The sequence below is a fragment of the Frankliniella occidentalis genome, unplaced genomic scaffold (assembly GCF_000697945.3).
Source record: "Frankliniella occidentalis isolate FOCC.00 unplaced genomic scaffold, Focc_3.1 Scaffold42, whole genome shotgun sequence".
NCBI classification, from domain to species: Eukaryota; Metazoa; Arthropoda; class Insecta; order Thysanoptera; family Thripidae; genus Frankliniella; species Frankliniella occidentalis.
In genome coordinates, this window is record NW_026267172.1 from 1,694,769 (window position 1) to 1,704,774 (window position 10,006).

Below are 10,006 nucleotides of genomic sequence, written 5' to 3' on the forward strand. Positions count from 1 at the left end.
TGAAAAACAACATATCTTTTTTTTATGACTAGTGTTGAGACCATTGGATTGACTTAAGGTCGATTCCTTCTTGGTGCATTTCCCAAAGAGGACTGGAAACAAGCAAAATTGACGGTTGTTAAAGAAAATTCATGATCAGACTGAACACAAATGATAAACCAGAAAGTGGTTTCTTACCTCATTTCTCTCAATCTTTCGACATGTTTCATGACTCTTTGTGCAGTATACTCAACTTCTTCCATAGTTGTAAATCTCCCAAACCCGAACCTGAATTATTTAAAATATGGAGAGTGTTAATTAGATTTATAGAAGAGTATATACAGAGGCTAACTTTTAATCAATAAATACCGAATTGATGAATGAGCAAGATCCTCATCAGCACCAATGGCTCTTAAGACATAGGATGGCTCTAAGGATGCTGATGTGCATGCACTTCCACTTGAAAGTGCAATATCTTTTAAAGCCATCAATAAGGACTCTCCTGCCAAGAAAAAAAGAATTATGTATTTAGTACAGGTAAAACTTATTACTAAGGTAAAATAGAATTGAATAAAATATTCTTAAGGCAAACCTTCAACAAAGGCAAAGGATAGATTTAGACAGCCTGGGTAAGTATGTTCCACATCTCCATTACGAATTACTTCTGGCATGGATTCTAACCGTTTCAAAAGATGATTTGAAAGTTTTTCCATCCATTGGTGATCATACTGGGTCCATTAAAAAATAAAAATAAAAAAATAAAATAAATTATGGCAGATACAGATTATTTAAGGTTCCACACCTCACCCAAAACCGAATGTATGGTAAAAATTATACCTTCATCTCTCGCTTTGAAATAGAACAGGCCTCTCCTAAGCCAACAGCAAGTGCTGTGGGAACTGTACCACTTCGAATTCCTCTTTCCTGCCCACCACCACTCTGCAGAGGTTCAATTCGAACTCGAGGTCGACGTCGAATGTAAAGTGCACCTACACCTGTGTTGAAAAATGCCTAAAATATAAGAAGAACTTCTGAACAATAGAAAAGAAATGGGGGGAAACTGCTTGGTTGACAAACCTTTAGGTCCATAAAGTTTATGTCCACTTATGGACATCAAATCAATATTCATCTCCTGAACATTAATTGGTATTTTCCCTATGGCTTGGGCTGCATCAGTATGGAAGAAAACTTTTCGTGACTTGCATAATTTACCTGAAATAGAGTGTGTTTATGTCACCTAGATTTCTTTTACTGAAATGCAATTCATTTGCATTGCATGTTTTAAATAATACTTTGAGTAACTACTCACCAATTTCAGCTATCGGCTGTTTGACTCCAATTTCATTATTCACGCTCATTATAGACACTAGAGAAGTGTCTGGCCTGATAGCTGCCTCGAGTTGCTCCATATCAACAAGACCAGTTTTAGTGACTGGAAGATATGTAACTTCAAACCCTTCACCTTCTAAGGCTCGACATGAGTCCAGCACACATTTATGTTCCTAATAATTCATAGACAAAAGTAAACATGATTAATCATCCATGAAAATTAGAGTTAGCAGATAGTTTCAGTCATGGAACTTAGTTAATGCTTACAGTTTGCGTGGTTATGACATGTTTTTTGCTGCGACTATAAAATCTTGCAACACCCTTCACAGAAATATTATTAGATTCTGTGGCCCCAGAAGTAAAAATTATTTCTTTTGGGTCACTTCCGATGAGATCAGCAATTTGCTGCCAACAAAAAAAACGTATTCATTATGATTGGACTAGATTTATTATAATATGGTAACTTATGAACAGAACCGAAATTTTACCTTTCGAGCCTTCTCGACTGCCTTTTCACTCTCCCATCCATAAGCATGGGTCCTAGAATGAGGGTTTCCATAATAGGATGTCAAATAAGGAAGCATTGAGTCTAGAACCCTTGGATCCTTAAAGAACAAACAATCACAACAGTTAAAATAGAGATAGAAATGATGAAAATATGTGAAAAAAATAATAGAAATACCAGTGGTGTTGTAGCTTGAGCATCTAAATACAGTGGCCTTCCTTCCAAATCTTTGGAAATTTCTGAAAAATAAAATAAAGAAACATGATAAACTAATATCCCGTATTCAAAACTGCAACACAGGTATCAAAGAGGGAAGAAAATCGAACATGTACCTTTATTGGACGATTCTTTGCAACGATTGCTGCACAATGTTATAAATGCACTAGGGATATTTAATGGAATGTCTGTCTTTGAGAGTAAAGCTCCATAACCTTTCACACGTGACATTTGTCCCAGTGAGCTCACTCTGCCAACATTAACAACGCTTTGAGCTGATCGAAACATGATGGAACAATAACTTCTTATTCGTTTAAGTCCACCAAAATGTTATCATTCAAAATCCTTATTCTTGTTGCACAATCTTTCACTGTCTTTCACAACTAATGCCGATGCCGCTGCTCTAGGGAGCCATATTTTGTTTTTCCCTTATCTGAATCCAGCGGCTATTGGTCGAGAGACACATTCACATTCGTGAACCACTCAATGAGAAATTTAGATGATTGACGATTGACCTAGGACTTCCCTAGCTTTGCCTACCTACTCCTCACCAATTCCCATTTGCGTTTTCGATGTAGTTTTTTTTTTCAGCGAATATATTCGTTGCGTTCCTTGCACTGGATGCTCGCTCAGTAAAAAGGAGGCCTATGTTGCTATACCGATTCGATTTTCATGCGAGATAAAGAAATCAACACATTGCTCACGTCTTCTCAACCTGGTGCTGTCCTCTCCCCCGGTACCCACCACCACCACCACCGTGTGCCCTTCTGGTGGTGGTGGTGGTGGTGGTGGTGGTGATGGTGGGGGCCGTGGTGGGAGCGGCGTAAACGCAGGATGACGGACGCGGGTTTGCAAAGAAAAACAAGTGATCGAGACGTCAGTCGAGAGCCGCCATCCAAAGCCACAGGAGCCACAGCCCCCCCCCCCCCCGGGTGAGGACGAGGACGTCAAGGCCCCTTTCGGTTCACCAGCGCCACGATGATGCTGGCCGTCATGCAGGCCGCCTTGCTTCTGCTGCTGCCGCTGGCCGTGCCCGCCCGCGCCCGCCTCCTCCAAGGTGTGCGGCTCGGACCACCGCACCTACGACAGCGACTGCCACTTGGAGTGCGCCGCCGTGCCTGGTCAGTCAGTGCCGAGCAGGACGTCGGCCTGGAGACGACTGCGACTGCCGTGCTAAAGGTCGCGCTGTCCCCTAGGTCTGTCGCTGCTCCACCCCGGGCCGTGCTCCCCGGTGGACGCCGACGCCGCCCTAGCCCTACTGACCGTCGAGACCACCGGCCGCCGGCGCCGCCGCTCGGCCACCGAGGAGATGAAGAAGTGGGAGGATTGCAACAATGAACGGCAGGTGAGTGCGGGTGAGTGAGTGTGTGATGGAGAGAGAGGAGAAATAGGGGCGGGCCGACACCCGCTCTCCTCCTGCCTGTGTTGCAGTGCGGTGCAGCGACCTGCAGCGAGTGCGGCAAGCGCAAGGACGACGCACCGTGCAAGCACATGTGCACCGTGAACTGCTGGTGCGGCTGCGGCGGCCAGCCCCGCGGCGGCTCGGACTTCGACCTCTGGCGGAAGTGCTACGACGAGACGGGGTGCAAGGGAAAGCGGAGCGCGTGCGAGGGGCGCTGCGGCACACGGGGCGGGACTGCGGGGACCAGTGCCTGCTGGAGGAGAACAAGTGCCTGTGCGAGTGCGTGCAGCAGGCTGGCGCCCCGGCCGAGGGTGTCACCTCCACCGGCTCTGAGGCTTCACGTGCCACAACCGAGAACCCCGACCTCGAGCCCGACCTGCCTAAGAGCGTCGTTTGCGAGGTGCTTGAAAGAAAATTTGTGGTTGAATTCCTATGACAGTCTCTTTATTTTGTTTATCACCACGCACTACGTTCTAGTTGTCTTCACCGCACAGCACCGAGTCACACAGCACTTCCACTCTGGGCAGTGCTGCCCTCAGCTTGTCCAGCTGTTTCTTGCAGTGTGGCTTGCTGTGGTCCACGGCCATGTCGTCCACGGTCCTGAGGAGCACGAGCTTCTTCAGCGCCGTCAGATGGCAGTCCTCGAGCATCTCGTGCAGGATGGCGCACTTCCTGGGCCAGTCCTGCAGCAGCACCGGCCCCGCGTTCCCCGGCCCGTTCCTCGAGGTCCCCACGTCCAGGTACAGCTCCTGGAGGGAGGCGCTGTGCAGGCGCAGGATCGCGACGAGTGCGTCGCGTGGCAGGCCGCAGCTCCCTTTGACGGTGAGCATCTCCAAGGTGTTGCAGCCCAGGGAGAACACATCGAAAAAGGGAGGATTGTCGTACAGGTAGTCGTTCTCGGCCTCGTTGACCACCGTGAGGCGCTTGAGGTGCGACGCGTCGAGCGCCGCGTACAGGTGGACAGCATGGGGCTGCAGCAGCTGCATGTTCTCCACCGTCGGCGAAGCAGCCAGGAGAACTTCCAGCGTCCAACCGGGGTCCACGTGGCAGTATACGTGGCTGAGCCGCCGCACCTGGGTATGGCAATGAGTCACATCAGTCAATTATACAATACTCTACAAAGAAGTGAAACGTGCCACGCAGGTTTTTTTCATCTAACGCCCTCCCTACCCAAATAAGGTACTAATCCAAAATTCGTTCAGTCATGAGGCGCCCTTCTCCCATGGTTCAGTCGCTCTAATAAACATTTTCTGTTTTGAAAATCAAACACAGAAAAAAAAACGTTGCACACAACCCTATGGTTTCTTTTCCAACATATGGGGAAAGAAACCATGACGATATCGCTAATTTTGGTAAGATCCATTGGGAAGGGCTTAACTGTTTTTGAGGCTTCATTTGTAGACATATGCGTGGTCATAAGCGCAAAAATTGTCGTGACTGTTACTTACCCCTTGAGCTTTGATATTCGCCAACCAATGAGACTTGTTCTCCAATCTTTGGGATGGAGCCGAAAGAGTGTTTAGTTTGAGGTCTACTCTTTGAAATATTTTGGTTGGTGCTACGACCGGTTTTTCCGCTTCCTTTTCCTCGTTAATCTGAAAATGTAATTAGTAATGCACAAATATTTTTATTTTTTTTGAGTAAAGTTTGTTTCTCAGGCAAGTTTTGCTCAAAAGCTAGACACGTCACGTACCATTTTTATACGCCCCCTGACGGACTGAACGAGGAGCAGGGCTTTTAGGATACTATGGTCATCGTTGGATGATTCCCAACTGACTGAATAACTAGTTCCAGCCCCTTTGGACTCCACAGTCACACGCCAAGAGCTCCCCGCCGCCGACATCTCCCCCACCACGTTTAGTGCACTGAGAATTTGCTCCTCATTGCACTCCTCCGGACACACGTCAGTCAGCTTCACAGTTGCTGTAGGCATGACGTTCTTCACTAGGTTGCGGAACGCCGCCCGCAGGTTCTGGATGGTGTGAGACTCCTCGCAGGACCGAGACGCCACCCGACTGCAGTTCACGCACCACCACCTGCGTCGTGAAGACCTGGACAGATCAGAACAATAAGTAAAAGTCTCAGCACTATTGCTTGTACTCAGCTTGAAAAGCATACACAAGGCAACTGCACTTTCAGATGCATCAAGTGGTCAGAGTACTCTCCTCTGCACATCTACGTACTTATGAGCTGATTGCTGAAGTTGGCTCAGGACATAGTAGTTGTCAGGGAGGGTGGAGAGATCTCTCGGCAGCGCCTGGTGTGCAAAAATAAAACATTGGCCTGTGCTGGTGGAATTTAAAAAAAAACTCTGAGGGGTGCTTTACAAAAAGGATAAATTTATGGTATATGTAAAATTGTATGCCAACGGTGGCTGTTTTTGAAGACAGCATCTGAAAAGCGTGGAGGGGACTAGAAGTACGAACCTTACGACATTGAGGACAGAGCCGATCTCGAAGACGATGGATGCAGCGTTGACAGACAGTGTGACCGCACGGTAGAAACTTGGGCCTCCTTTCCTGCACGTCTAAGTTTTCAAGGCAGACTTCGCACTCCATCGTTACCGGTTACCGGAGGACAGAATGCACTGCAAATCGAAGGCTAATTGTAAATCTGTAAAATAATATCTTAAAAAAACAAAAACAATTTACACACGGTGCAATTGTACGATAGCGGTACCGTTAATTTACGGCAACAGACTATTTTGGATCGTTGAAGAATTCGAAGTTGGTACGTAGTGTCAATCATTTGTTATGCTCCCCCGAGGTGACGCGCGGTAAGGTCCAGAAAGTAAGTTCGTTTTTCCCAGATTCATTCGGTAAATAATTACTGCGTGAGCTCGGCGCCTGCGAGACTCAGGGTAGGCCACTCCGCAGTACACGCATGCACGGAAGACACGATGTTGCCTACCTACCAGGCGCTATGAGAGCTCGCCGAGGCTCAACTTGGTAGGTTCGTAAAACGCCCTGGGCCTCCGGGTCGAGGGGTACATTACTTTGACCAGTCACAGCACTAGGCCCAGACAAATCACTTTTCCAGTCGTTTCCCAGTCACCAATCAGTCGGAAAATTCGGGAGAAAATCACCTCCAGAGGCTCCAGTCACTATCTTATCCAACTCTAGTCACTTCTCTACTCTCGTCAAAGCATTTTTCAGTCATCAAGTCAGATTTGACTACAAGTCAGAGTACAGAGTACACCCATTTCTGAAGTAATGGAGCCTTCGCTCCAGGTGGGGTGGGCTAGGGGAGGGGTGGGCCGCCGTCTTCACACAGGTGCTCGGCGGGTTGGCCTACCTAGCTCACAGCAGGCGCTTAGTACCCAGTGTAGCTTCGTGAGATGTTCATTGCGGGGACATCTTAATCTTGACATGAATGAAGATATGCTTTCATGTGTCTGTTGAGAATACAGCGAATTTTACATCGAAAGCTAAAAGCTGTTATTCCTGCTGTGTACCTGACCCTGACCTACCTATTAGCTATCTATTACTTAAACATTTTTCGACGGTCCCTTGTGGTCTGTCTCTATACCCGAAGGTTAAAGTCGTTTGGAAAACAGCTACCATGCAGCTACGCTTTTCACGACGCGTAAGTTCCAATGTTCCGATCCCATAGAGGGCTCTGACTTTGGCTCCGGTGTATCGTATCGTATCATATGGGAATCCCCGAGCCCCGGGAAGAAAGTTGGCTGAGAACCGTGTTGTCTTTCATACAAATCCGAGAATTAGCATAAAAGAGATGCCAATATGTCGTTTAAAATCTAACTCATAAAATGCCAACTCTTGAATTAGTCTAGATCATTTTGTTGACAGACGCATTTGTATGTGGTTATAACAACAAGGAGCCGTTTGTCTATTGCTGTAAGGTACCCCGTCTCACAAAGGAAGTAAGTACGCATGTTGTGGCAGTTACTTACGCGCTTTCCAGTTCAGAAGTATTGTCACGATGAGAAAACTAGTCGTTGGCCGCCCAGGAACACAAAGGAATAAGTTAGGTTATGTACGGCGCAGTTCCCGCACCGTAATACATCTATTGCCCAAACACAGTTGCGATACTACACAACAACACAACATGAAGAGAAGCGTGGAATCCGGGAGCCTGGTCGGATCAGGGTACCGAACTAACCAGTCAGTCCGACGGGCCTGATTCAGAATCAAGAATCCAGCCAACTTCGCTGTCGACGCGCCGTGCCCACCCGGCTCAGGCTCAGTACTCATGAAACAGCTGTGCTGTGGCCGCGACGCGAGGGCGAGGCTGCGTTCGGTTTCGGTTTGAGACGACCCCCCCCCCCTTCCCCTCTCTCCGATCCTCTCTCCCTCTCTCGCGCGCGACCACCGGCTCCGCAACAAGATAAGCTGCGACCACTCCGGCACAGCTGCAGCAAAGGTTGACTCTCTTTAAGGCGTTGTGTTGTAGAGCCAACTGTCTCAGCGGCCAGATGCGATCAATTCAAGAAGGGGACCGTTTATTTATAAAGTTCGAAAATTAACTCAAAACAGGGGGGCGCGTGGAGTGGAGTGGGTAAGATTCAATGGACAGAACTGGGACGTACCTTTTAGTGACTTGTCTCTCAGGGGGATTATTTTAGATCAATGAGGTGGTTGAATGTAGAAATTGAAAAAAAAAAAAAAAAACAACTTTTCTAATTTTAATTCATTTGTACTTTAATACTGCGCATGGCAAATATAAATGGAATGAAAATGAACCTCACTAGCTCAATAACAATTCCTAGGCTGAAGCCTGCGTGTGAGAATTACCACAGTTTTATGCTCTCTGACAATCGCAGAATATGCAAGACATTTACGAAAGATACATATAGATACCTATTTGCTTTCCTTTGTTTTGTTTTTTTAAACTGCATCTCTGAGTGCTTTTAAGACAATGCCATTTCTTTTGAATAGAAACGTGTGAAATTTCTTTCTGCATACATTAAAAATATTTGATACATGATTATAGAGTCAAGCCAAAAGTAGGCAAAAATAATGAACTAGAAATAATAAAACACGATGTGCATGATGGTTTACATAAACACCAATCATTATAAGTTAACCCTTTCCCCATCTAAAGGTAAACTTATCATAGTTTTAAGTCATATAAACTCCTAGATGACAATTTCTACTCCAAGAAAAGTTTCGTTCATCAATAAAACTCATCCAAATATAGCCTAAACCTCTAGTTATAAATTATTCAATATTACTCATTTTAAATTATTTACAATGTGACAGGAATTAATTCAGCCTGGAGTCATAGAAAGCTTTTCAGAAATGTTGTCAACACGTGTCTTGATATGCGTAAATATATCAGACGCCAATTCTCCAACAACTGTATAACGAGATTTATTGAAACTGAAGATATCTTGCAGTAAACCCATTACTTGATCCTGCAAAGGAAGAAAAGATATATTATTTTTCTGCTATAGTTTTGATCTAAAGTCAAAAGGGATATTTGAACAATGTAAATAAATTAGAGATCTTTTAATACTTACTCTAAAGTAATAGCAAACTTCTCTCAACTTTTCATCTGGGCCGAGAAATCCCCAAGCCATTAAAGGAGACATGTGCTCAGAGATAGAGTAAAAATGAGCCATGAAACCGTAAGGGTATTTTAGCATTCTTCTCTTTGCCTTTAAAACAGACCACACAGCTGTTGCTAACGCCTGTCAAAAAAATGGAGATGACTTAAAATGTATCTAAGATATGACCAAATGCATTAAATGAGGAAAAGTTGATAATTTACCGTTTCTTTAAATCCATTAGAGAGCCATCTGTTCTGGATGACTGCTGTTACTGATGAAGGAGGGTTGTCAAGGTCATCAAATGCATCCATTAGTATATAATCCATCACTACATCAAAAAATGTCATAGCTTTCACTCCTTTCAAGCTCAGCTCTTTCTCTACATCTTCCCAGTGTTTTAATTCTTGTAGGAATTCGAGCATTTCTTCATAGGCTACGAGGAAGTCTTTTGGATCCTGACATACAAAGAAAAATAGATAGACCAGTCCTCTCAATTACTTGATTAATTTGAATTGGTGGTGGGAGCAAAAGTTTAGCATAATTTAATTTCAAGTACATCAAGTAATTTTGCTCAATTGAATGTTTGTATGCAATAAAATTCACGAAAATTGGTATGGCAGACAACTTACCTTATCTGCAAAAAGCAAGAGGTCCACTAACACCTGCCGGCCAGCATCTGCACACCACTGCCAGGTTGAGTGGTCGAGGAATAAGTACTGGAATGCTAAGCGAACACAATGCAGCTTGCTGAGGTACTCTGTGTCAGAGTTGCAGTGCACCATTTCTGTTCGAAGGCACCTGAAATATTGATTACAGAACATCAACATTAATAAACAAAGTTAAAACCACAAGTTTAGTGAGTGTTGACTTAAAAAGCTGTTCATACCTGTGCGGAATACCTCCTTCCTCTTCCAGCTTTTTGAGGGCATCTTTATAAAGAGGTAAGGTGTCAAGTCCAGGAAAGGTGTCTTGAAATTCGTCAAGCTCTCGCAAATCTGCGACCTGAAACAATTGACATTGCACTGAGTTCCAACTTCAACAGAAAAATTTTCATGGACAAGAC

The 10,006-nt window shown here is 45.1% G+C and overlaps 3 protein-coding genes and 1 long non-coding RNA gene across 6 annotated transcripts in view; 1 reads left to right on the plus strand and 3 right to left on the minus strand.

Annotated features, from left to right (window-relative positions):
• Nucleotides 1-2,469, minus strand: LOC113206854 (cysteine desulfurase, mitochondrial). Its single transcript, XM_026423119.2, has 11 exons — nt 2,146-2,469; nt 1,991-2,052; nt 1,797-1,913; nt 1,576-1,713; nt 1,289-1,481; nt 1,057-1,191; nt 817-974; nt 572-707; nt 349-481; nt 178-267; nt 1-92 (listed from the first exon to the last, which is right to left on the minus strand). Exons 1-11 carry the CDS (start codon nt 2,315-2,317, stop codon nt 29-31), a joined length of 1,398 nt encoding a protein of 465 aa, XP_026278904.1. The 5' UTR covers nt 2,318-2,469; the 3' UTR covers nt 1-28.
• Nucleotides 2,470-2,891: 422 nt separating this feature from the next.
• LOC127749277 (uncharacterized) lies at nt 2,892-3,590 on the plus strand. The gene is made up of 3 exons (XR_008011051.1): nt 2,892-3,150; nt 3,226-3,374; nt 3,461-3,590. It is a non-coding gene; the product is annotated as an uncharacterized LOC127749277 (long non-coding RNA).
• Nucleotides 3,591-3,756: 166 nt separating this feature from the next.
• Nucleotides 3,757-7,666, minus strand: LOC113206632 (uncharacterized). 3 transcript variants are annotated; one of them, XM_026422791.2, is made up of 7 exons: nt 7,554-7,666; nt 7,345-7,382; nt 5,858-6,018; nt 5,615-5,688; nt 5,125-5,482; nt 4,880-5,026; nt 3,757-4,504 (listed from the first exon to the last, which is right to left on the minus strand). In XM_026422791.2, the coding sequence occupies exons 3-7, from the start codon at nt 5,987-5,989 to the stop codon at nt 3,905-3,907; spliced, it is 1,311 nt and encodes a 436-aa protein (XP_026278576.2). In that variant the 5' UTR covers nt 5,990-6,018; nt 7,345-7,382; nt 7,554-7,666; the 3' UTR covers nt 3,757-3,904. The 3 variants fall into 3 exon arrangements, with proteins under 3 accessions (XP_026278576.2, XP_052122706.1, XP_026278587.2); XM_052266746.1 differs by having other exon boundaries at nt 7,345-7,653; XM_026422802.2 differs by having other exon boundaries at nt 5,858-6,044; nt 7,345-7,653.
• Nucleotides 7,667-8,062: 396 nt separating this feature from the next.
• Nucleotides 8,063-10,006, minus strand: part of LOC113206606 (mitoguardin) — a 100,008-nt gene continuing 98,064 nt past the window's right edge. The window contains exons 6-10 of the mRNA XM_026422765.2: nt 9,830-9,945; nt 9,573-9,741; nt 9,165-9,398; nt 8,914-9,084; nt 8,063-8,808 (exon numbers count right to left, since the gene is read on the minus strand). Of these exons, the coding sequence (XP_026278550.1) occupies nt 8,662-8,808; nt 8,914-9,084; nt 9,165-9,398; nt 9,573-9,741; nt 9,830-9,945 (837 nt within the window). The 3' untranslated portion in view covers nt 8,063-8,661. The remainder of the gene's footprint in view (nt 8,809-8,913; nt 9,085-9,164; nt 9,399-9,572; nt 9,742-9,829; nt 9,946-10,006) is intronic.

What these genes read in the sequence shown, in the direction of transcription:
- LOC113206854 (XM_026423119.2), bottom strand. Translation starts at nt 2,317, where the DNA reads ATGTTTCGATCAGCTCAAAGCGTTGTTAATGTTGGCAGAGTGAGCTCA. An exon ending in ACAGCCGATAGCTGAAATTG is followed by an intron (nt 1,192 to 1,288) that starts GTGAGTAGTTAC and finishes ACTCTATTTCAG; the next exon opens with GTAAATTATGCAAGTCACGA. An exon ending in TTTCAAAGCGAGAGATGAAG is followed by an intron (nt 708 to 816) that starts GTATAATTTTTA and finishes TAATGGACCCAG; the next exon opens with TATGATCACCAATGGATGGA.
- LOC113206632 (XM_026422791.2), bottom strand. Translation starts at nt 5,989, where the DNA reads ATGGAGTGCGAAGTCTGCCTTGAAAACTTAGACGTGCAGGAAAGGAGG. An exon ending in TCTGTCCTCAATGTCGTAAG is followed by an intron (nt 5,689 to 5,857) that starts GTTCGTACTTCT and finishes TTTGCACACCAG; the next exon opens with GCGCTGCCGAGAGATCTCTC. An exon ending in CGAATATCAAAGCTCAAGGG is followed by an intron (nt 4,505 to 4,879) that starts GTAAGTAACAGT and finishes TGCCATACCCAG; the next exon opens with GTGCGGCGGCTCAGCCACGT.